The following is a 27,294-nucleotide window of genomic DNA, read 5'->3' on the forward strand; positions in this document are numbered from 1 at the left end:
AACTCATGTTCAGGATCTCATCATCTGACATCTTGATTACTGCAATAACCTCCTCTCTCTATCTTGCCTTGGCAAATGCAGTCTTGCTCCACTCATAGACACTCATAATGCTGCTACAAAGATCATTTTCCTAGCCCTTCATTTTGACCATTTTACCCCTCTCTTTGCATCCCTCCAAGGGATCCCACTTCTCTATTGCATCAAACATAAGCTGCTTGCATTCACTTTCAAGACCTATCCCTGCCCTACCCATCATCTCTCATTCAGTATCAAAAAGCTGACTCCGACCTCTGATCGGCCCACGATGCCAGCCTCCGTCACCCTCAAACAAGCATCTTCATGATTTCTCCTGCTGAAACCATTGGCTCACCTACTGATCAATATTGTTTTAATCTATCCCCCCATCTGTTTGTCTGTCTGTCTCCATCTGTTCCCTCTTTTTTTATAGCTTGTAAGCTCTGGAGCAGAGACCATGTTTTTGTTCAGTGGTTGTATTGCACCTAGCACAATGGGGTCCTGGTCCATGACTTAGGGCATCTAAGGTGCTATGTTAATAGAAATAATTAAAATATCAGCTAAAGAAGCCAAACAGTTCATTTGGTTGGTACAGTTGGGGGGATTTAAAAAGTTCCTTCCACTTCTAGACATGTTCGACAGTCTAGCAATGTTCCCCATTTTAAGTACAGGAATGTGGGGGATCAGTGTAGAACTTGGAAGACTTTCTGTGCTTGGGATACTCCCCAGGACCATCTTTAGTATTTATCTGGTCTACCTGTAGAGAACAGGAGATGTGTAAATGTTTGTGGATTAACTGAGAATCAGGGCCTCTCTATGCCTGGCCCTTACCTCTAGCAGGTCTCCAGAGTTCTGTGAGTTTAGGGATCTGAACCCCTGGGCAATCGCTTAGGAGGGCAAAACCTGGCTCATAATAGAAGGACTCCAGGGAAATTCTATAAATTGAAAACCACAAAATTTCTACCCGCCACTCCCCCATAGGAATGACCTGTATTGGGGAGCATGAGGTCTAAGAGTGGAACAATCTAAGATTTATGAAAATGAAACAAATGATTATACATAACTTTATAATATAATTTTTAATGAAAACGGGCAATTAAACATAAAAATTATATAAAATGGAGACACCATTTTTCAGTATTTGTTTTAGCAAAGGATTTATTTAAATAATTGTACTAAACTTTTAAAATATTTAGTAAGATGACTATAAATGATTTAAAATATTAATTGATAGACAAAGATAACAGTGTTTTTCATTGCAAGTTAACACTCCAGGAGCCACATTATGGTTATGTACACATTTTCCATCAACTCTTTGTGCCTGCTGTCCCACATTGATTTATCGTGCTAATCCTGAAGAATTCACACCTCGTTGGGTCATTCTTTATCAGGGCAGTGCTCAAGCTTTTAAAGATACAATATGCTGGCTGTATTACACCTTGCCACAAAAGGCATTGGAAAAATTATTTTAATTTCTTTAAGATTTTGTATTTTTGTAGCCACAACAAATTAGTTAACCACATGCTTGACCACCTTCTGGTCCCCTCAGTGTGTAAGCAGAGAATATGTCCCCCTACTCAGCAAACACTTAAGTACATGCTTAACTTTAATTTTCATCTCTGTTCAGAAAAATGCTTAATTACATACGTAAGTGCTTTGCTGAGTAGGGAGGAAGCAACTCACATGCTAAGTGCTTTGTTGAATCAGTGCTCACATGACTACACGTGGAGCTGGATCACAGCATGATCCATTTTGCATTGATACTGATAGATTCTGCACTTACATTGCAGTCCTAAGTTGAAAATAGTAGAATGTAAATATACAGATAACAGGAAATAGTATGTAGTGTAGATAGTTCATAGAATCATAGAATATCAGGGTTGGAAGGGACCTCAAGAGGTCATCTAGTCCAACCCCCTGCTCAAAAGCAGGACCCATACCCAATTAAATCATCCCAGCCAGCGCTTTGTCAAGCGTGACCTTAAAAACTTCTAAGGAAGGAGATTCCACCACCTCCCTAGGCAACGCATTCCAGTGTTTCACCACCCTCCTAGTGAAAAAGTTTTTCCTAATATCCAACCTAAACCTCCCCCACTGCAACTTGAGACCATTACTCCTTGTCCTGTCCTCTTCCACCACTGAGAATAGTCTAGAACCATCCTCTTTGGAACTACCTCTCAGGTTGTTGAAAGCAGCTATCAAATCCTCCATCATTCTTCTCTTCTGCAGACTAAACAATCCCAGTTCCCTCAGCCTCTCCTCATAAGTCATGTGTTCCAGACCCCCAATCATTTTTGTTGCCCTTCGCTGGACTCTCTCCAATTTATCCACATCCTTCTTGTAGTGTGGGGCCCAAAACTGGACACAGTACTCCAGATGAGGCCTCACCAATGTCGAATAGACGGGGACGATCATGTCCTTCGATCTGCTCGCTATGCCCCTACTTATACATCCCAAAATGCCATTGGCCTTCTTGGCAACAAGGGCACACTGCTGGCTCATATCCAGCTTCTCGTCCACTGTCACCCCTAGGTCCTTTTCCGCAGAACTGCTGCTTAGCCATTCGGTCCCTAGTCTGTAGCTGTGCATTGGGTTCTTCCGTCCTAAGTGCAGGACCCTGCACTTATCCTTATTGAACCTCATCAGATTTCTTTTGGCCCAATCCTCCAATTTGTCTAGGTCCTTCTGTATCCTATCCCTGCCCTCCAGTGTATCTACTCCTCCTCCCAGTTTAGTATCATCTGCAAATTTGCTGAGAGTGCAATCCACACCATCCTCCAGATCATTTATGAAGATATTGAACAAAACCGGCCCCAGAACCAACCCCTGGGGCACTCCACTTGACACTGGCTGCCAACTAGACATGGAACCATTGATCACTACCCGTTGAGCCCGACAATCTAGCCAACTTTCTACCCACCTTATAGTGCATTCATCCAGCCCATACTTCCTTAACTTGCTGACAAGAATACTGTGGGAGACCGTGTCAAAAGCTTTGCTAAAGTCAAGATACAATACATGCACTGCTTTCCCTTCATCCAGAGAACCAGTAATCTCATCATAGAAGGTGATTAGATTAGTCAGGCGTGACCTTCCCTTGGTGAATCCATGCTGACTGTTCCTGATCACTTTCCTCTCATGTAAGTGCTTCAGGATTGATTCTTTGAGGACCTGCTCCATGATTTTTCCGGGGACTGAGGTGAGGCTTACTGGCCTGTAGTTCCCAGGATCCTCCTTCTTCCCTTTTTTAAAGATTGGCACTACATTAGCCTTTTTCCAGTCATCCGGGACTTCCCCCGTTCGCCACGAGTTTTCAAAGATAATGGCCAATGGATCTGCAATCACAGCTGCCAGTTCCTTTAGCACTCTCGGATGCAACTCATCCGGCCCCATGGACTTCTGCACGTCCAGTTTTTCTAAATAGTCCCTAACCACCTCTTTCTCCACAGAGGGCTGGCCATCTCTTCCCCATTTTGTGATGCCCAGCGCAGCAGTCTGGGAGCTGACCTTGTTAGTGAAGACAGAGGCAAAAAAAGCATTGAGTACATTAGCTTTTTCCACATCCTCTGTCACTAGGTTGCCTCCCTCATTCAGTAAGGGGCCCACACATTCCTTGGCTTTCTTCTTGTTGCCAACATACCTGAAGAAACCCTTCTTGTTACTCTTGACATCTCTCGCTAGCTGCAGCTCCAGGTGCGATTTGGCCCTCCTGATATCATTCCTACATGCCCGAGCAATATTTTTATACTCTTCCCTGGTCATATGTCCAACCTTCCACTTCTTGTAGGCTTCTTTTTTATGCTTAAGATCTGCTAGGATTTCACCGTTAAGCCAAGCTGGTCACCTGCCATACTTACTATTCTTTCGACACATCGGGATGGTTTGTCCCTGTAATCTCAACAGGGATTCCTTGAAATACAGCCAGCTCTCCTGGACTCCTTTCCCCTTCATGTTAGTCCCCCAGGGGATCCTACCCATCCGTTCCCTGAGGGAGTCGAAGTCTGCTCTCCTGCAGTCCAGGGTCCGTATCCTGCTGCTTACCTTTCTTCCCTGTGTCAGGATCCTGAACTCAACCAACTCATGGTCACTGCCTCCCAGATTCCCATCCACTTTTGCTTCCCCTACTAATTCTTCCCGGTTTGTGAGCAGCAGTTCATACACATTAAAACAAAGACATGGCAACTATGTGTCACTGCCCTATCTACTGTAAACATTCTCTCTGTGGTTCTGCAGAGATGGATAAATCCCGAATGCAGAGAGTGTTCAGTGCATTGTTGTCAAGACTTGTATAGATCCCAGGCTCTGTCAGGTTAATAATTTTTTTTTTAAGTTGATGGGCAGCACCAAGAGGCCCACATACTGTACATAGTTTCATTTATTAAAATATTTTTTGCTGACATTACTAACATTTTGCCAAAATTTAATATCTCTGCCTACATTTATCACACATGCTTTTTAATAAACCACCTACAACAGTCGTATTGGAAGGATGCTTCACAACTAAATATTGATCATTAGATGCATTCCATATGTATGACGTCCAATTTGGAAAGGATATGCTTTAAGAAGTAATAGATTGAAAACATTCATGAATATATGGAGTCCTTTTAATGGATTTTTGATCTAAAACGGATTACGGCCATATACATATCAGAACTGAGTCTGTATTGTAATTCTAGCCACTGAACCCAATGGCATGACTCACATGCTTAAAGTTAGGAATGTGTGTGTTTGCAGGACTGGGCCTTAACCTGTTATCTGCTGTTACATATGGTATATTGGTCTCGGGGGTCTCTTTTTCTCCTTTTTCTTTTTACTTGTGCTCTGTAAAAATCCAATAAACTGTTTCAGACTTAGGGGTTCTGGAAGAAAAAAATCATCTAACATATTAATCAAAACATTTACCACTGCTAAAGTTTTTATCACTGGGTAACCTCAACAAACCACAAGCTTTTTGTGCTGTTTCCCATTTAACTTATTTATTTTTAAAACTTATTTTAAGATAATTTTTCAACAAGCTAATAATAAGCAGAAGAACCAGTTACACTTTGTGCTCATACAGTGATACACTCCATGTCAATGTGCATTATAATTCTCCTAAATGTTTGCTTTCAACATAAGGTCTATTCATATATACAGGGGTGAAAGTAAGTCGAGTGACTCTGGCCCTCGGAAAGGGCAGGGCCTGGGCGGAAGAGGCGGGGTTGAGGGGGTCAGAGCCAGCCCCAGCCCACCCTGTAAGGTAAGTGCCCCCCCACCGGGTAGCAGCAGCAGCCCGGGGCTCCGGGGGCTATTTAAAGGGCCCGGCGCGCCCCTCTTCTACCACCCTGGCCCTTTAAATAGCCGCCGGAGCCCTGGGGAAGCGGCGGGGCTCCAGCGGCTATTTAAAGGACTGGGGCGGCAGAGGCAGCTGGAGCCCCAGCCCTTTAAATAGCCCCTGGAGCCCCCGCTATCCAAGGGGTCCAGGGGCTATTTAAAGGGCCCGCGGCTCCCCTGCTTCTACCGCCTCGGTCCTTTAAATAGCCGCTGGAGCCCTGGAGTAGCGGCGGTGGGGCTCCAGTGACTATTTAAAGGGCCCGGGCGGTAGAAGCAGGGGAGCCCCAGGCCCTTTAAATAGCTGCTGGAGCCCTGAAGCTGCTACCCCAGGGCTCCAGCAGCGGGGCTCTGGAGGCAATTTAAAGGGCCTGGGGCTCCAGCCACTGCTGGGAGCCCCCGGCCCTTTAAATTGCCCTCTGGGGAAGCCGGGCTGCCCCAGTACGGTGCACTGGCTCTTGCCGGTACACTGTACCGGGGCGTACCGGCTCACTTTCACCTCTGCATATATAGCATATTCCCATGTGAATGGCATAAGTAAGGAATACATCTAATGATCAGTATGTGTATCACACACTGCTTATGTATGTGTATATATATATTACACCAAACATACTATGTTAACAGAATAGAATTAAGATTGCAAGGTCAAATGCTCAAAAGTACGAAATGCTAGAATTAAGGTTTCCTGTGGGGGAAAAACATAGTATATGATCACGTAATTAAAGCTGCATCGTAATGCATATGCAAAAGTGTGGGGGGGGCAAATGAAGGTTGCACAGGCAGCCTTAATTCTGGCATTTCCTAACTTTTGAGCGTTTGTCTTGGCAACCTTAAGAATGTTCTTTAAACATAGGTCTCTTTATTAGAAATTTCCTAGGTGTTTAAAAAAAACAAACTTAAAAAACAGAAATTTCATCATTTGGCGTCATATTGATAGCAACATGCGTCATCTGTAGAATTGGAAACTTTAGATCTACCTCACAGACTTCTGCTACTTAAGCTAATGGAGTAACTGATAGCACTTGTAGGTTGTCAGCCTCCATGTGGACCAGTACTAGAGGAGGAACGAGGCACACAGTCTGGCAGTAGGTTTCATGGGTATTTCTGATAGCAGAGGAATGGTGAGACTCAGGAATCCTGGTTTCCATTCCAGGCTCTGGAGAGGATGCCTTCCAGTAAGAACAGACTCTTCTGCCCATTCCCACAAAGCTTGACCCTGTCTGCCCCATACATTTTAACCTATCCCAGTCCTGTCTCTTCACCACCTCCAGCTCCTCATCCCAGTCCCATTCTCTTCATCTAGCTAATGCTACTTCGTATTCCTCAGGCTTCTCATCCCTGTTCCATTCTCCTTGCCTCCTGGCTGTTTATCCACTTTTTCCATCTCCTTCCAACATCCCAGTCACATTCCTCCCCCAGCCCACTGGCTCTCAGTCCCAATCTTCCTCTCTGTAATCCTCATTGAATCTGTGTCCTCCTCAGGCTCCTTGTCCCAATCTCTTGGCCCAGCCAGTCCCAATCTTCCTCTTGTACCCTGGCTCTTCATCAGATCTGTCTCAGTACCTCCCCCCACCACTGGTTTCCAGTCTCCACCCTGTCCCCCCAACTCTCATTTCCACTCACCGCTAGCCTCCAGTCCCATTCTCATCTCACCCTCCCCTGGCTCCTTGACCTAATCTACTCATCACCCTTGCCAGTCTGCCTCTTGTCTCCTCGCATTCAGGCAGCTTTCTTCTCTGTATTACCTGAGTCCAGCAGAGGCATCATTTAGTGCACATGAAAGACAGCTTCAGTGCCTGGTCCAGCATGACTAGCAGCGTCTTGGAGCTATGCAGGGAAAGTCCTGCTCATCCCCAGGCTGGAGCATTACCAATGCAGATGTAATCTTCAAAGAATTTAACTTCAAAGCTCTAGCAAGTCTTCACTGAGCATGTGGAAATTGTGATTTCCAAAATTGGGAGGATTTTCACAGGGATGACAAAAGGTACAGCCCTGATGCAAAGACCAACTCCTTGCCTAATTTCAAGTTCCTCCTTGAAGCATGGAGGTGCGGGAGCTTTTCAAAGGAAAGATCATCTGAATTTTTTAACATGAGCAAAACAATGTATTTTCCCCCGACTTTGTTCTTCAGCTGTTTTGTCTAGGGCTGTCGATTAATCACAGTTAACTCATGCAATTAACTCAAAAAAATTAATCGCGATTAAAATAATCATGATTCATCGCACTGTTAAACAATAGAATACGAATTGAAATTTATTAAATATTTGTAGATGTTTTTCTACATTTTCAAATACATTGATTTCAATTACAACACAATACAAAGTGTGCAGTGCTCACTTTATATTATTATTTTTATTACAAATATTTGCACTGTAAAAATGATAAACAAATGAAATGGTATTTTTCAATTCACCTTATACAAGTAGTGTAGTACAATCTCTTTATCATGAAAGTGCAACTTACAAATGTAGGGTTTTTTGGTTTGTTACATAACTGCACTCAAAACAAAACAATGTAAAAACTTTAGAGCCTACAAGTCCACTCAGTCCTACTTGTTCAGCCAATTGCTAAGACAAACAAGTTTGTTTACATTTACAGGAGATAGTGCTGCCCACTTATTATTTACAATGTCACCTGAAAGTGGGAACAGGCATTTGCATGACACTTTTGTAGCCGGCATTGTAAGGTATTTACGTTCCAGATATGCTATACATTCGTATGCTGCTTCATGCTTCGACCACCATTCCAGAGGACATACTTCCATGCAGATGATGCTCGTTAAAAAAAAAATGCGTTCATTAAATTTGTGACTGAACTCCTTGGGGGAGAATTGTGTGTCTCCTGCTCTGTTTTACCCACGTTCTGCCATATATTTCATGTTATAGCAGTCTCGGATGATGACCCAGCATGTGGTGGTCATTTTAAGAATGCTTTCACTGCAAATCTGACAAAACACAAAGAAGATACTAATGTGAGATTTCTAAAGATAGCTACAGCATTTGACCCAAGGTTTAAGAATCTGAAGTGACTTCCCAAATCTGAGAGGGACGAGGTGTGGAGCAAGCTTTTAGAAGAGTTAAAAGAGCAACACTCCGATGCGGAAACTACGGAACCTAAACCACCAAAAAAGAAAATCAACCTTCTTCTAATGGCATCTGACTCAGATAATGAAAATGAATGTACATTGGTCCTCACCGCCTTGGATCATTATCGAGCAGAACCCATCATTAGCATGGACGCATGTACTCTGGAATGGTGGTTGAAGCATGAAGGGACATATGAATCTTTAATGCATCTGGCACATAAATATCTTGTGACGCCGGCTACAACAGTGCCATACAAATGCCTGTTCTTACTTTCAGGAGACATTGTAAAGAAGAAGCGGACAACATTATCTCCTGCAAATGTAACTTGTTTGAGCAATTGGCTGAACAAGAAGTAGGACTGAGTGGACTTGTAGACTCTAAAGTTTTGAAATGTTTTATATTTGAGTGAAGTTATTTTTTTGACATAATTCTACATTTGTAAATTCTACTTTCATGATAAAGAGATTGCACTACAGTACTTGTATTAAGTGAATTGAAAAATACCATTTCTTTTGTTTTTTACAGTGCAAATATTTGTAATAAAAAATAATAATGTAAAGTGAACACTGTGCACTTTGTATTCTGTGTCGTAATTGAACTCAATATATTTGAAAATGTGGAAGATATCCAAAGCTATTTCAATAAATGGTATTCTATTATTGATTAACAGTGCGATGAATCATGTGATTAATTGCGATTAATTTTTTTAATCGCTTGACAGCCCTAGTTTTGTCCAAAAAAAATTCCAAAAACATTCAATCTGAGACAGGCACCCAGCATGGAAAATTTCACCCCAGATGTTCAGTTTGACAAAGTTATAAGCAACTGAAAAAGGTATAATGCAAAGTATTGCACAACATTAATAACAGGTGACAATATCAGCCCTGCCTCTAATTTATGAAAGGCATTAGTTCTCAAAATAGATTATTGAATTAGATTTCTGGAATATGGAATTATTATAAAATTCTAAATTACTTTAAACAGTTTTTACTCTTTATTTACTTTAGCTTGATTCTCACTGCTGAGACCTGGCCAGTTTAGCTTTTCTTTCCCCTGAGTTTCTCTTTCACTCTCTCAAGCAGTAGCACAGTGAAGCTGTTTTCTTTTTTTTATTTGTTTGGGGTTTTCTCTGTTTGTTTCCATTCCTTCGCAGGAGAATATTTATGCTTAAAAATATTTTGTTCACTTAATTAAAAAAAAAATCTTCAGCTGGGTTCCAAAGTTTAGTCTTGATAACATTTAACTTAGTTTTAGGCCTATAGTTAGCTGACAGTTTGCCTTCAGCTAATATGTGTCTTGTAACCACAATTTTGGGCCCTGATTCAGCAAACCATGCTGAGCACATGCCTGTGTACTTTACTGAATTGGGGCCCATATGGCTAATTCACTAATGGAAAAGAAGTTTCCTTCTCCCCCATGTATTTAGTGAGTCCAGTAATTTTATTATCAGCTTAATACAAGAGAAGACAAACCTATTATTTATGCTCATTTTTAGAAATCAAACAATGTAACCATTAATTCTGCCACGGTGATATGAAGTGAAGTTCTAAGTATGAAATTACCCTGTTCCTCTTCCTTCCTGAAGGTCAGATATCAGACATATTAACAGACAGGTAGTTAACACTACCTCATCGAGGTATAAAATTATTCTTGTGATGGATGGATCAATCATTAATATTAAGTGTGTAGTAATTTGATCTAATAATCCCCAAATCTTAAAACTGCACTAGCATTAATTATTAGATTCTTGGTCCAGTATTTGTCAAGTGCTGTATTAGGAAAAAAACTATGAATTTCCCTTCCTTTGTTTGTATATCCATTCAAGTATCCAACTCTCACTCTCTATTAGAGATCATCTCTCATGTCTCAGATGACCTTGGCCAATTTTATGCTTTGAAGTAAATTGTTTGTGGGTACCTAGTCCCAAAGCATATGGTAGATGACTTTACTTTGCAGCAAATAGAAGTGAGATTTCAACATATTTCTCGATTACAGAGTACTTAACATTTAATTTCTTTCTTTGGTTTTCAATTATCAGACCAGGTCTGGGAAGATCAACACATGGGTAGGCTGTTCTTGTAATTAATTGTTTGCTTTTCTTTGGCAGCTTTGCAAATCTGGTCTTTGTCCCATATATCTGATAATGTCACTACTGTAAGATGCTTTTTAGGCATAGTAGCTAATGTACCTTAATGCATTTATACTTGAGAGACTTTAGCTGGGTTCCAAAGTATAGTTTTATTAACAGTAACCAGAATAGGGCTGAAGCAGCCCTCCTGATAACCACACATTCTAGACCTCTCACTCTGACTCTTCTCCCTTGCTACTTTCTTGACCCCTCCTGTTGCACTTACAGCATGGGTTATTGTAATCGTTCTTACTACGGTAACAAACATTGAAAATTCTCTGATCTATTAGCTATATTTGTTTCTTATCTAACAGTGTCCGGAGTGTCAGTTGTAAACACAGGGCCCACAGCCTTCTGTTCCCAAAGCACAGGCCCCTGTAATTTTGGCAAGAGAGGAATCTTCTTTAGCTGTAACAGACTTAGGACTTATAGTTGTGGCACACACTTGGGTAGCGCTGACATTGTATACTGAGAAAGACCATAGTGAATTCAAAATCTAATCAATAAATTACTCCCCCAAGTTTAGGCAAATCTTCTTATCACATATCTGGAGTGACACAGGAGTTTAAAATCAAACAATCATGTGCCAGTTGTAACAAATCCACAGCTGAGAAAGGGTGCTATGATTACCAATTAAACTGCATACATGAGTCATTAGGCAACTAGGCTCCAAAAACACAGGCATCATTTAGGATACACCTACAAGTAGCTCCACTCAGTAAACCAGCTGGTGCATTCTGCACCAGCTTCAGTCTCTGAATGGTTTTAAGGGGTAATCCCATTTAGAGTGCACTGCAGTAGTCTACTCTTGAGGTGACAAAAGCACAGACAGCAGTGGCAAGGTCTGCATCCTCAAGGAAAGGTTGCAACATTCTAGCCAGATGCAGACAGTAAAAAACTGACTAGGTCAATGATATAATATATTGCCAAAGAGCAGCTGGGGGTCTAAAATCACTCCCAAGTTAACACTATTAACTATTGGGTGCCATACTCTATCAATCAAAGGTACTGATATTACCTCTGCCATCTCCTCAGTCTTCTTCCACCCAATCCACCCATTATTGCCTCAATCTTACCTGGGCTGAGGCTCAGTAATCTCACTCTCATCCAAACCTCAGCCTTGAGTAGACACTGGGCTTTGGCACTGAACTGCATCATCTGAATCAGATCTGATAAAGACAGGCAGTTGGGTGTTAGCATATGGAAAACACTGACCGTCATGTCCTCCACACAGACCCATCTGCATGTTGAACAGGAAGCGTCACAGAATGGCACCTCACAGGTGAGAGCTTTTCAGGAGCAGTTGCCCACCACTCCCCATTAAAATCTCTCGGAGAAAAGACTGAAGCCACTGAAGAGCAGCCTGTTCCATGCCGGCAGTTGAGTCATCAGCTCCTCAGGATCAGCTGTATAAAACCCAGCTGATAGATCTAATAATACCATCTTGGTCACTATCTGTCATCAGGTGGAGATCATCAGACAATACAACTGGTACAGTCTCTGTGCCATAGCCTGGTCTGTACCCAGACTGACATGGGTCAAGAAGATAAAAGGCATCTAGATATCATGAGAGTTGTCTCAACACAGCTGTGTTCGTAATCTTTCCCAAAAACAGAAGATGTGATACTGGTCAATAATTAGCAAGATTGACAGTGTCCAGAAACATTTCTTGAGCAAGGCCATGCTATTGCTTTGTAACTAGCAATAGGCAGTCTGCCCTCTCTAAAAGAGGCATTGACAATCTCTACATGTAAAAGGACACCGAGGTTTGTGAAAAGCTAATGCAAGGGATGCAAAGGTGGCAAAATAGAATGTGGGTTTCAGAAATGAGCCTGAGTAATTTTTCCCTCATATGGCTCTAATATTTACTTGTACTGTGATAATTAATTTGTATTACAGTAGCACTTGCAGTCAACTGAGAACAGAGTTCTGTTGTACCAGCACTGGTCAAACACAGAGTGATAGACAGTACTTACCACAAACAGCTTACAATCTAAATAGATGAGACACACGAGGAAGGGCTATAACCCCCCCAATAAGTAGAGTGAACAGAGTGATGGTTTGTAAACATGTTAGATCCAGGATTATTATTATTATTATTATTTTATTAGTTCTTGGAGGGAAAGGGATAGTGAGGATTAACTAAAAGGAAAGATAAAGGAGGGGAGAGGGGCCATAGAAAGAAGAGTGGGAAATGAGGGGGATAGGATGGGGTGAAGTGGAAGGAGGGGAACAGGCAGGGCAGGTGGATTGAGGCTTAAGTGAAGAGACTGTGTGGGTGGGATCAGGATAAGGTGGGAACAAAGAGCCCACGGTAAAGGAAAGAGATTGTACAAACTGTAGAAAGCACTCGAGTATCATCAGTGGATTAAGGAAACAAATGGCTTCTCAAATGCTAGTTTGTGCAGCTAGGTGTCCTAGTACTCACAATAACAATAATAGCTTTAAAAGCTGACAACATCCTAACAATATCATTTTACAAATAGAACATCTGACTTTCACATTCAGAGTTCCCACAGTAACTACTAGCAAATCAATATTAACAAAAGGTCACATTTCCATATCTGCATTTCAGAGGGAAACAAAGGGTCCAGAAATAAGTGGGGAGTGCATTCTTGCTTTGTCTCATTTGAAAGAGGTGATATTTTGACTTATAAGGATCCAAGTACAGTTCACGAGCTTCATTTCCACTGTGCTACACACAAAAACAGGAAAAACCAGTCTTTTGGCTGTGCTGCTACTTTTTATTGTTGGTTGTTTGACATGTTTTTCTATTACAATTCACAGCAGGGAGCATTTATCTCCATTATGAAAACCAGTTGGCCCATTGTTAAGAAAGAAAGCTGCACTTCCTCAATAGGAAGTCAAGTGTCTCTACAGTGTCGTAGAGGGCATTCTATAGTAGAAGTCAACATGTGTCAGTGCTGAGAGAACATGTACGGCATTGGTGCTTCTGTCTTTAATTAAAACATGCTTCTCTCACATACATATTGAAAAATGCTGCAGAACACAGCATATGCAATGGTAAAATTCAATATCTTTCAGTCTAATTCCAGAACAGCTTTCAGGCCATTTGAGATATGTGAGGGTTTGGTAGCAATGGCTTTTGTGTAACACAGGGATCTCAAACTCAAATCACCACGAGGGCCACATGAGGACTAGTACATTGGCCCGAGGGCTGCATCACTGACACCTTTTCATACAATGATACAAAAGTATAGTCAAAAATGAAAAAAATGAAGAGTAATATGGTATGCTATTAAAAGTCAATGTATTAACTTTTTAAAATGTGTAATGCGAAGAGGGGTTTTAATAAAATATAAACACCTGTAACTATTCCTTATGTGGTCAGTAACACTGATGATAATCTACACCAGAGGTGGGCAAACTACAGCCTGTGGGCCACATCCGGCCCGTGGGACCATCCTGCCCAGCCCTTGAGCTCCCGGCTGGGGAGGCTAGGCCTTTGGCCCCTCCCCTGCTGTCCCTCCTCCGCCACAGCCTCAGCTCATCTCACAGCCAGCACTCTGGCCCGCTGCTCCTGCCAGGCCAGGCGGCAAGGCTGCAAGCTCCTGCTGCTCTGAGCGGCATGGTAAGGGGGCGGGAAGGAGGGGAGTTGGATAAGGGGCAGAGGGTTCTGGGGACAGGGAGCTGTTGGATGGGGTGGAAGTTCGGAGGGGGGGGTCAGGGGACAGGGAACTGGGGGGTGGATAGGCGTGGGAGTCCTGCGGGGCTGTCAGGAGGTGGGAGGGTGGATAGGGGTCAGGGCAGTCAGAGGACAGGAAGCGGGGGGGTTGGATAGGGTGTGGGGTCTCGGGACAGGGCGGTCAGGGGACAAGGAACAGCGGGGGTTGTATGGGTTGGGGGTTCTGGGGGGGCGGGAAATGGGAGGGGGCGGATAGGGGACAGGGGCCAGGCTGTTTGGGGAGTCACAGCCTTCCCTACCTGGCCCTCCATACAATTTTGCATCCCCGATGTGGCTCTCAGGCCAAAACGTTTGCCCACCCCTCATCTACACTAACAGTCTATCAACAAAGCTGTAATGGCAGGAACTTGTAAAAGTAACCATTCATAGAAAATACATTGCCACTTTTAACAAACATTCTTCACAACTACTCACAGCAAAGAATCATACATGCTGAACTTCATACCTCAGACTGCTTGTCTAGTCCATGAGGCCCCGGAGGAGCGGGGACGCAGCACACTCGGGGGATGGGGGAAGAGGAGCTTGGCTGCCGGTGGAGTCGGAGCCTATGGCAGGCCGCAGGAAATAACTCCACGGGCCACATGTTTGAGACCCCTCGTGTAACGTTAGCAGAAACTGAGGGGTTTCTTGATTTCTTCCTTTTTCTGATCTGAATGGTGTTGAATGAGGTAGTCTGCTTTACTTTGAAAAGTCTTACTTCACCTGCTAAAAGATTATCAGCTTCACACCATTAAACTCTTCCAGTTCCACCTTTCTTACCCCTCCCATCCCCCCAAAAAAATAATGCTGCATCTAGGTTCTGTTTTTACTGTGTTGGAATTAATGAGGACACACAATGGTGGTTGTTTTTTCCTGGCAAAAGCCTTTTTCAAGATTGATAATAACCACATTTTTATATGGGCAGTTCTAAGTGTTTAGTATCAAAATTATGGTCATATATTAGCATCTGTTACTGGTTCAACAAACACAACTGGCCCTAGTCTAGGTCCTGTGTTTGGCTTTAATGAGAGGTTTGACAGTTAATAACCAGGCCATTGTCCATTTCACTTCATCCAGTTGGTCTTGGTGAACTGGCTCAGTGTTTGGGTAGCATGAATGGATGAGAGCAAGTATAGCTGACCTCTTTTCAGTCCAGATAAGATAGAAGTGATGTTGTAGCTTAAATTTTGTACCTGATGGGTGTGAAGTATAAGTGCATTTTTAAATGCATCAAAATATGCACGCATTGAGGCTAGCATAGGAAATTCTGAGAAGTTTAGCTTATGTAAAGTTTAGAGATGTGCCTGGATCAGAACCACAAACCTGAAAATCCACACACTTTAGTGAAATTCAATTCTAGATACAAACTTTGTAGCTGTGTAATGCAAAAGCCAAAGCCTTAGATCCAAATATGGGTAAAGTTCAGATCTACATCTGGATTCAAATTGTGTGGCTTGGGCCTATATTTACTAGTATTAAAATATACAAAATATTATTTAGATATTCCCATTTCTTTTCAAATGTATTATATTCCGCTCTGTTGAATGACTATAGTTTATTGCAGTAGTTCTCTACCAGGGGTCCGAGGCCTTGAGCAGGTTTCAGGGGAGCCTCCAAGCTCCAAGCAGGGCCAGCATTAGACTTGCTGGGGCCCAGGGCAGAAAGCCAAAGCATGGGGCTGAAGCCCAGGTCCCTGATCCCCATCACACGGGGCTGGAGCTGAAGCCTGAGCAATGTAGCTTCGTGAGGGCCCCTGTGGCATGGGGCCCCAGGCAATTGCCCTGCTTGCTACTCCTTAATGGCAACCCTGGCTTTTATATGCAGAAAACCTGTTACTGTGGCACAAGTGGGATGTGAGTTTTTTATAGCATGTTGTGGGGGCCTCAGAAAGAGAGAGGTTGAAACCCTCTGGTTTATTGGATGGTGCATTCTGTTCTATTGGATGAGCATCCAGGATGCCAACAAGTTGTTAGTCTGTAACAATAATTATAACAATAACAAAATCAAAAGTACCGGTAAGTTAATTCCCACCTCTTAGCTTCCCAATGCAATGCTGACTTTTCTATGACTGCCTTTTAGGCCTCGGTCTTGTAATCAGATCTGTGTGGGTTAGGGTGAGCAGGCATCTAGTTTTCGACCAGAACACCCAGTCAGCAGTGCTGTGGAGCTAAGGCAGGCTAGCTGTCTTGGCTCTGCACTGCACCCTGGAAACAGCCAGCAGCAGGTCCAGCTACTAGACGGGGGGGGAAGCATGGGACTCCCAAGCACCGGCTCTGCACTCCCATTGGCTGGGAACCACGGCCAATGGGAGCTGTAGGGTGCGGTGCCTGCAGGTGAGAGCAGCGTGCAGAGACACCAGCTGCACCTCTGCCTAGGAGATGGACTTGTTGCTGGCCACTTCAGGGACACAGCATGGTCACAGTGTCAGGACAGGCAGGAAGCCTACCTTAGCCCCCCCCCACTGCACCGCTGACTGAGAGCTGCCCCAACCCCCTGCTCCATCCCTGAGTCCGCTCAATCCCGGAGCCCCCTTCTGCATCCCAAACCCTTCATACCTGGCCCCACCCCAGAACCTGCCCCCCAGACAGAGCCTTCACCCCCCTGCTCCCGAACCTCCTGCCCCAGCCCAGAGTCCCCTCCCACACCCTGAACCCCTCTGCCCCACCCACCAGTTGGGAGTCCCTTCCTGAACCCCAAACCACTCATTCCCAGCCCCACCCCAGAGCCCGCACCCCCAGACAGAGCCCTCACCCTCCCTGCACCCAACCCCCACCTCAACCCGCAGCTCCCTCCCATACCCTGAACCCCTCATCCGTAGCCCCACACTGGAGCACACACACCCCCCAGCTGGAGCCCTCACCTCCTCCCGCACTCCAACCCCCTGCCCCAGCCCGGAGCCCCCTCCTGCACTCTGAACCCCTCATTTCTGGCCCCACCCTGGAGCCTGAACCGCCAGTTAGAGCCCTCACCCCCTCCTGCACCCCTGCCCACACAGTGAAAGTGAGTGAAGGTGGGGGAGAGCGAGCCACCAAGGGACGGGGAATGTAGTGAGCTGGGGGCAGGGCTTTGGGGAAGGGGTGGGGCTAGGGTGTTCTGTTTTGAGGGATTAGAAAGCTGGCTATCCTAGTGTGGGTGGATTCCACTGTATCCAGAGACGCAAGGGACTGTCCATATGGTACTCAATGCAGGATCAGGGCCTTAGATTGCAAATTCTTGGAGCAGAGACTGACTTTAACTTTGCATCTTGAACTGTCAGCGTCAAGCAGGTATTCAGTATTATTCAACAGAAAACAAGAGGTCTATATTCATCTACTATATTTTGTTGTGTGCTATTCTTGATTGTTTTCAAATCTGATCTAAAAAAAATCAGACCTAAATAGCAGATATTAATAATAGATCAAGCCTATGGAAAAAAATATTTATACTAAGGGATCGTTCAGTGGTAAAACATGCATTGAATGTAGGCCTGTGGTGCTGGCTTGTATAAATACAGACAAAATAGCAGCATAAAACAAATCACTAGGGACAGGGAAATAAAATACAAAGCAAACAAATTCTTTTTTTTTTTTTTTCATTTTTCCCCCCAAAGATTTTAGACTTCAACGTAGGAAAGGACGTAAACTTCCTATGTAGTTGTAGAAGTCTCTAAGGAATTCCAAACTAGACTTCCTCTGCATTGTAGTTATTTTAATCTGAAGTTTTGCAGAACTCTGTAAATAGATAAAGCACCTAATAGTCTTAGAAACCAGAGATATGTTACATCCCATGCGTCTACTCACATTCCTTTCTATTGTCTAAAAAATATTAATATGTAATTTTTAACATAACTGCAAAGTGCCATAAGTGCCTTTTAGAAAGGGAAAATAATGTTGTGATTAATAAAACAAATTCTGTCTCTGTCTTTCTATAGTCTTTGGACCAGATCCTGGCTCTGTAAAATATGCTTTGCACCAATCTCTGGCACAAAGCAGGCAAAAATCCAGTGGGTCAAGTTTCTCTAGGAGAAGAGCATTATTAGGTAGCATAAATCCAGCTTTGTGCTACCCTTAACCTGGCCTCCACTGTAGGGGTATTCCAGGGGAAAAGGGGACTTGAAAAGAATGCCCTTGCCCTCCAGCAATCCTTGGCTGCTGGAAAGGCCCCTGGGCAGCCATTAATAGCTGACTCCTGTTTCTTTTTATGTGAAGGGGTAAATAACACTTCCTTATTCACTGTCTCCACATCATTCATGATTTTATAAACCTCTGTCATATCTCCTCTCCCCCCAACTTAGTCATCTCTTTTCCAACCTGAACTGTTTGTCTCTTTAATCTCTCCTCATATGGAAGTTGTTCCATATCCCTAATAATTTTTGTTGCCCTTTTCTGTATCTTTTCCAATTCTAATAAATCTTTTTTGAGATGGGGCAACCAGAACTGCACACAGGGCATACCATGGCTTTATGTAGTGGCCTTATTTTCTGTTTTGTTATATATCCCTTTCTTAGCAGTTCCTGACATTCTGTTAGCTTTTTTGATTGGCACTTCACATTGAGCTGATGTTTTCAAAGAACTATCCACAATGACTCTGAGATCTCTTCCTTGAGAGGTAACAGCTAATTTAGACCCCATCTTTTTGTATGTATAATTAGGATTATGGCTTCCAGAGTGCATTATTTTGCATTTATCAACATTGAATTTCATCTGCTATTTTGTTGCCCAGTCACCCAGTTTTGCAAGATCCCTTTGTGACTTTTCTCAGTCTGCTTTTGGACTTAACTATCTTGATTAATTTTGTCTCATCTGCAAACTTTGTCACCTCACTGTTTACACCTTTTCCAGATCATTTATGAATATGCTGACCAGCCCTGATCCCAGTAGAGATACCTAGGGGACTCCCGCTAATTACCACTCTCCACTGTGAAAACTGACCATTCCTACCCTTTCTTTTCTGTCTCTTAACCAATTACTGATCCATAAGAGAACCTTCCCTCTGATCCATGACTGCTTAATTTGCTTAAGAGCCTTGGGTGAGGCTTTCTGAAAGTCCAAGTACACTATATCCACTGGATCACCCTTGTTCATGAGTTTGTTTACCTCCTCAAAGAATTCTAATAGATTGATGAGGCATGATTTCCCTTTACAAAGCTGTGTTGACTCTTCTGCAAACCGTGTTAATATATGTATCTGATAATTCTGTTCTTTACTATAGTTTCCACCAATTTGCCTGGTACTGAAGTTAGGCTTACCAGCCTGTAATTGCAAGGATTACCTCTGGTGCCTTTAATGAAAATTGGCATTACGTTAGCTATCCTTCAGTTATCTGGTACAGAGGCTGATTTAAGCAATGGATTATATACCACAGTTAGCAGTTCCGCAATTTCATATTTGAGTTCCTTCAGAACTCTTGGATGAATATCATCTTATCCTGGTGACTTATCACTGTTTAATTTATCAATTTGTTCCAAAACCTCCTCTATTGACCCCCTCAGTGTGGGACAATTCCTCACATTTGTCACCTAAAAACCGAGTTAAATTCCACAACCATTTTGAAAGCAAGATTGGTATGATTTTTCTGTCTGTGCTGGACTTCACTCCTCTACCAAAAGTTAATTCTGAAGAGCAAATATTGCCTTTGAAATGGACCACATTGTCCCAAGTATCAGATATTTTGAAAATGTTCCCTAGGGAAGAAACCCCAGACAAGGTAATTCTCCCCTACCTCTCATTTCAAATAACATGTGTCAGACAGTGTGCTATGCCATCAGTATACTACATACATTTTTAGGAAGAAAGTGTAAATATTTCCAACAAAGCACTTAATTTGTTTGCTTGCAAAATATTGCCTCCTCCAGAGAGCACTTTTTCTTTAAATGGAAAAAACAAATGAATAGATTCTCTAGGCTCCCCACCTCCTCTCCTCTCTTTGCAATCACATGTACTCCTGAGACAGGCTAAAGGCAAGTGGTAAAATTCTGTCCCTACTGAAGTGAATGGCAAAACTCCCATTGATTTCAACAGGTCAGGATTTCATTCCAGGTTTAAATGGGAACCCCTCCTTATAATATTGCCAGCACATGATAGTATAGCAGTAAATATTACTACAGTTCTTGGAAAGCAAAGTTGGATGCCTTACTAGAAGGTATGATTTAGTCAAACACAAGTTATGGGCTGGAGTAATGGTGAAATTCTATGATTTGTAATGCAGAGATCAGACTTGATGATCTAATTGTTCTTTCTCGCCTTAAAATCTATGAATCCATTACATATCTCTTCTTTCTGACATAAATCTGCTTTAATCAGCCAGCTATTGACTCTCATAATGAGCCCAGAAGTGACCTCTATCTTTCACTTTGGGAATCCCAATAATTTATAGCCTCTTTTTATTTTATGATTGTCAATGAAGTCCTCTTTCTTTGGCTGGGAGGACAGCGCCACACATCTAATAGTCTCAGGAAAATCACTTCTTTATAGGAGCAGTCAGCACATTCTTCCATCACCCTGGTGCCCCAGGTCATCACTGTCAAGAAGAAACCCCCTAGCAGTGTGCGCTGCATCCTCCTGTAGTGGTCGGTCCCCTAATAGCCAACAAATAGAGTTATTTCTATAACTCAAGTGGTAGAGGTCTATGTCTGTGAAGGTCCAGCATTCAAACTCCACTGATGACTCATGTAGGGGATGTGGGTGCTATTACACATACATGCCTACCATCCTTGTTTTGCAGAAACATATTTACCTTTTCTTTTCTTGTTCTGCCCCTACAAAAATCTCTTGTAGTCTAGTCTGATTTCATGGAGTTAAAAGGCAAGTTGTCACTGGTTAAAGGATTCAGAGGTTGGCAAGTATGAAAAACTTGTATAGTCTCATCCATGTTGCTTGTGTATTAGTATTTTAAATATGCATTAAAATTAGCTGCTCTAATGAACATAAACTGCCCATCAAAGGTCTTGATGAATAAAACTAATCCTGGTGGTATTTGCCTAAGCTGGATATATTAATATTTGCAATACCGTAGTACCTAGAGATCTCAACCAAGATCATGGACCCATTGTGCTAAGCACTCTACAAACATATAGTATGAGACAGTTCTTGCCCCATGAGTTTACTGTCTACAAAGACAAGACAAAGGATTAGATGGAAAGCAGAAGCACAGGGCAGCAAAGTTATTTGCCTGATGTCACCCAGCAGGCCAGCGGCTAAACTATTTTTATTCAATATCTTCATAAATGATCTGGAGGATGGTGTGGATTGCACTCTCAGCAAATTTGCGGATGATACTAAACTGGGAGGAGTGGTAGATACGCTGGAGGGGAGGGATAGGATACAGAAAAACCTAGACAAATTGGAGGATTGGGCCAAAAGAAATCTGATGAGGTTCAATAAGGATAAGTGCAGGGTCCTGCACTTAGGACGGAAGAACCCAATGCACAGCTACAGACTAGGGACCGAATGGCTAGGCAGCAGTTCTGCAGAAAAGGACCTAGGGGTGACAGTGGACGAGAAGCTAGATATGAGTCAGCAGTGTGCCCTTGTTGCCAAGAAGGCCAATGGCATTTTGGGATGTATAAGTAGGGGCATAGCGAGCAGATCGAGGGACGTGATCGTTCCCCTCTATTCGACATTGGTGAGGCCTCATCTGGAGTACTGTGTCCAGTTTTGGGCCCCACACTTCAAGAAGGATGTGGATAAATTGGAGAGAGTCCAGCGAAGGGCAACAAAAATGATTAGGGGACTGGAACACATGAGTTATGAGGAGAGGCTGAGGAAGCTGGGATTGTTTAGCCTGCAGAAGAGAAGAATGAGGGGGGATTTGATAGCTGCTTTCAACTACCTGAAAGGGAGTTCCAAAGAGGATGGCTCTAGACTGTTCTCAGTGGTAGCAGATGACAGAACGAGGAGTAATGGTCTCAAGTTGCAGTGGGGGAGGTTTAGATTGGATATTAGGAAAAACTTTTTCACTGAGAGGGTGGTGAAACACTGGAATGCGTTACCTAGGGAGGTGGTAGAATCTCCTTCCTTAGAGGTTTTTAAGGTCAGGCTTGACAAAGCCCTGGCTGGGATGATTTAACTGGGAATTGGTCCTGCTTTGAGCAGGGGGTTGGACTAGATGACCTTCTGGGGTCCCTTCCAACCCTGATATTCTATGATTCTATGATAAACTGGGAATAGAACCCAGGTCTTCTGAGTCCCAGTTCAGTGCTTTATTTGCTAACTGCAGCACTGTTGTGGCCCTCATAAATGTTCCTGCCTTAAATGTTTAATTTGTAATCCTTAATGTTGAGTTTTACTCAAATCTTTCACTAGATTGGTGGTGGCTTGCAATAAAGTCAGTTCCTGCTCTTGTATATTTATGTTTACAAATGGTAAAAGGAGTGATTAGACTGGAAATCAGATGGAAAATTCCAGGCTTCATCCACATGGAGGTTTTGCTTTTGTTACCATGTTTTTATACTAATAATAGTTTTATGCTAACAATATCAGTCACACGATTTCCAGTCAGTATTACAGCTGTGCTGCTGCAATCTCTTTTTCCTTAAATCCTTGCATTAACTGAGAGTTTAGACATGAGTATTCATTATTTTTGATCACTTAGAATGCTGTTGGTAGATTATATTTTTTCTTTACCTTTAATAATCTTATTTTTGAGGAATCCTCTAATTGTAATGCACCGAAAAGCCTGTGACTTACAGCACGAACTAGAGCCATGCATGTTGCTGTATTTTACCTGACTTTATGTCCTTCTGAAGTGCCTTATAATCCTCTCCAGATTTGACTAGCCTCAATTATTTTAGGTCACCCAGAAATTCTTCTATCTCACTGTTAACTTTGCTCATCCAGATCATTAATGAATGTACTAAATAATATCATCCCTAGCAGGTATCACTGGAGTTATCAGTTAGCCACTTTGTGTGCTGAAAATGGTCCATTTCTTCCTACCCTTTGTCTTCTCCCTCAGCCATCTTCTAATTCTTGACAAAACTTTGTGTCTTTTCCCATGACTACTGTAAATCTTTGGGAGGGACTTTATCAAGAGCTGTTAAAAAGTGTGTGCGTGCGTCTGATAAATCTCCCTTATCAACTATTTGGTTGACCGTCCCCCCAAAGGAATCCTAATAGGTTGCTGAGGAATTGATTTTCTCTACTGAGATCATGCTGGTTTGTTGTTTTCATATCATATGCATCTAGGTTGTTCTATATTTAATGTTTTTTCAGGTAATTTACCCATTAGTGTAGTAATGCTCACTGCTCTGCACCTCCCACTTCTAGCACCTTTTTAATGCTAGGAACAACATTTGTTACCCTCCAGTCCTCTGGTGCATTAGCTGATATTGAGAGATTCTGTATTTCTGTTAGTAGCTCAGCCATTTCATTCTTAAGTTCCTTATGAACATTTGGCCGAGCCTGGTACAGTTCACATTATCTATTGCTTTCAACACCATATCTTCTAACACGTCTATCTTTGACAGGGCCGCATCCTTATTACCTGCAATGAGTAGATATCTCCTCCCCTGTGGTGCAGACTGATGCAAATAAGTAATTTAGGCTCTCTGCAGTGTTGTGATCCTTCTTAATTGTATCCTTAACTCTCTGGTAGTTTAAAGGAGCTACTGACTCTGCACTTCTTTCTTCTGGTATCTATACTGCATTTGCCTGTTGTTGGTTTTGGTTTTGTTTTTTTGTTTTTGTTCTTTAGGGTTTTGAAAAATATTTTGTGTTGTTTTTCTTGAATGGGCTTGCAACAGGTGCTATATCAATGTATTAACTCAATAAGACTGACATAGACATAGTGGATGTTGGAAACATCACCTAATAATAGGAGTCACCCCTGCTGATTGATTCATGGGATGTTATTGACCAGGCAGTCTCATTTATGAACAGCTGATATCCTCATGGAACTCTTTGAAAAGCATGCTATTTAGAATCACTTCTGCCTCTGTCACATATTTGCTGTTTTCTTCCTTCATTCTATATTACTAAGGAATTTTGTATGAAAACAGGATCTTTGTTTCTAAAGAGTTCATCTTACCCCGGTGTCCGTTCCCCACCTGAAGCCCTTAATCGTATCCACAATAGCTATTTGTGCTGTCACAAACAGAGGATTATGGCTTCAGGTGGGGAATGGGCAGCAGGAGCAGATGGAATCCTCAGAGACAAAGATTCTGTTTTCATGCAAATGTCTCCAAAAAAAAAAAAAAAAGAGAGAGAGAGAGAAAAGAAAATATATTCAATGCAAACACTACTTTAGTGAAACATTATTATCAAGAAGCCAAATGCACAAAAGTCAGGAGATTCAGGGGTAGGGTTTCTACAGCAACTATAACTCTTTGCATTTTTCATGACACTGTTAGCTTTTATGTCTTACTCCAGTCTTGAACTAGAACTCTGGATCTGGCCCCTACTGTTTAAGATAGTTTAAATTTAGATCTGGATTCCAAACTAGGATGCAGACCCCTCTCCACTTACTATTGGGATCTGATCCTGGAAGCTCTGAGTCATCTATGTGCAATATGCCTAAAATGCAGTTGTTCTGGGAACACCAATATTGAATTATCCAAATTTTTTGGGTTTAAAATCTCTACCATAATGTTGCATTAATGGATGGCCTGTTTTATTGAATTTTTTCTTTTTCTTTTTCTTTTCTTTTCTTTTCATTAAGTGGGACAAGTACCCTAACTGCAATTCATTGTGGCTTCTTTTGTAATTGCTTTATTTTTGTTTTGCCTCCTTGGCTGAGTGGGTTTGGTTTGGGTTTGTTCCTTCGTGCTAAATAGGACTAGAAGAGTAAGGTCACCAGAACACTATACCAGTGTTTGACTGAATCGTCAGTTTGAGATTCAAATAAGCACATAGATTGCATTTATAATATATGAACTTTCCCTCTTGAATGTAAGTTCACCACATTAAAATATATGTAGCTCTAAATGTAATTTGGCCTTACCCAGCATCCTCACCATCCAATGACTTATGCTCAGCACCTTCAATTTTTACATATCAATGGTTTAGAACTAATACATAGGATTCTAAACTCGTCCATCTTTAGGCATTTCAGTTTCCCATCTGCATTTGCTCTTCCCCAGGGCGTTAATTTCTTCCCCTTCCCCCCAATCTTTTTTGTGAATTGTAAGAATAGTTAGTCTCTTTGGCCATTGGGTTAGAATTATTTTGATGGTTGTATAATTATGTGCAGTGACCCAGATTCTAAGTCAATGAAGTAACTATAGCTTCCCTACTGTGATGCTATATTACTGACCTATATTTTCTTTACATGAAAGCTATAATGGTTGTGGCCTCCTGTACGTGGCTTGGGAATGAGAGGTTAATTCATGAAAAGGATTTTGTAGCAATGAATAATTATAGTTTGTGGAGCTGCTATTGCACCAGTTGGTTCGATACTGAATATGGTTCAGTAGATAGTGCTTAAACATATTTTAGCTTGAAATCTGAACGTGAATGAAGCTCATTCCCTTCCCACCCCCTCTAAAAAGAAAATGAGGTGGTTTAAAAATCACAAGTATCGATTGCTTTGAAAAATACATAGTATTACATAATCCTTTATCCCTAGGACAGTGAGGGTTGTGGGTGTGTTTCCCAATGGGTGAGCCTATTTGTCATTTCATTAGTGATCTCAGATGGGTCAGTCTAGGGAAGAGCACAATAAGTGAGCTCCAAAGGAAGATGCATCTAACTCTCAATGATGGAAGTACTTGGAAAGCAGTAATGCTGGCAAAGACCACATTGATATAGGAGTGGGCAAATTCGATGTGAAAGCAAATTAGATATGAGCTTGCAATAAGGTATAGTAGCAAAATAGTTAATGGATTTCAGGCTGCGTACTCAGTGGCATCATGTCAGAGAACAGAGAGATTTGTCCTTAGATGGACAGTCAATTTTACCTAAGTGTTTGCACTACTCCTTTACCCTCCCCTCCCCCAAAAATACATTAAAAGAAAGAACATTATTAAGGTTGCAAAATCAAGCACTCTTAAGATAGGAAATGCCTTTACAAGCTTTAATTTGTCCTTTTTGTGTGTATACATTGAAACAATCTGAAATGAATTGAATTCAATACAATTGAAACATGTTACTTTTTCCACAGGCTGCCCTGCCTCATTCAGTGCATAAGATGGATATTGCTTGCTAAATGGGCACCTATTCAGTATTTTATTTTTTCCTCATTGTTCACTGTGTGGCCTAGGCCTTATTTCTTGCACACTGTTCAAACCCGGCTCTGAAGACAGAATTGGAAATTTCCTTAGGATGCTCATCAGCATAGTATCTGAGTGCGTCACAGACATTAATTTATCTTCAGAACACTCCTATGAGGGGGGAGGAGTTGTTCCCATGTTACAGAAGGGGAGATGACAGAGATTAAGGTCAAAAATTCCACTGATTTGGGTGCCCAATTTGAGATGTGTGGCCCTGATTTTTCCAAGTGCTTAGCATTTCAAAACACTTTCTATGTTCAAAGCACAGCTTCCATTCACTTTAGCTGCAGCTGTGAGTGCTCAGCACGTTTGCACAGCAAACCAAGAGTCTAAAGTCAGGCACCCAGAAAATGAAGGAACACACAGTTAGTGACAGCCAATGAAAATATTGGTTTATGTGACTTGCCCAGCATCACACAGAAACTCTGTGGCAGAGGAAGGGGTACAATCCAATTCTCCAGGGCAGCATTCAGCTGCCATCACCATGAGACCCTCCTTTCTCTTTCTGTAATCCATCCCCTGTCTCATTCACTACACACCTTCCAACTTTTGCAACAAATGAGGCAGGGGTCCTACAGACAACGGATTCCTTCATGATGAATCAAGGTTGGGATGGTTCATCCTGTGCATCAAACGAGCCTGAGTTGCTTTGGAAAAAAATAGAAATGTGATTATGTAATTAAAGACTCTGTCATAATGCATACTCACAATATGGCCAAATTAAGGTTGCAGACACAATCTTCATGCTGACATTTCCTGACTCTCAGTGCTTGACTTTGCAACTCCAGTAATGTTCTTTTAACTTAGCATTCTTGCTCATAATTTCCTAAATATATATAAAAAAAGCAAATGAAAAAACAGAAATTCCATCAAGTGGCAT

General features: G+C 42.2%; 1 protein-coding gene across 1 annotated transcript in view; it reads left to right on the forward strand.

Annotated features, from left to right (window-relative positions):
• Positions 1-27,294, forward strand: part of LOC140907760 (potassium voltage-gated channel subfamily KQT member 1) — a 744,183-nt gene that overhangs the window by 381,484 nt on the left and 335,405 nt on the right. The window contains exon 15 of the mRNA XM_073334512.1: positions 6,814-6,843. Coding sequence (XP_073190613.1) covers positions 6,814-6,843 — 30 coding nt within the window. The remainder of the gene's footprint in view (positions 1-6,813; positions 6,844-27,294) is intronic.

This window comes from Lepidochelys kempii, chromosome 1, assembly GCF_965140285.1.
Source record: "Lepidochelys kempii isolate rLepKem1 chromosome 1, rLepKem1.hap1, whole genome shotgun sequence".
In the NCBI taxonomy this organism is placed as follows: Eukaryota; Metazoa; Chordata; order Testudines; family Cheloniidae; genus Lepidochelys; species Lepidochelys kempii.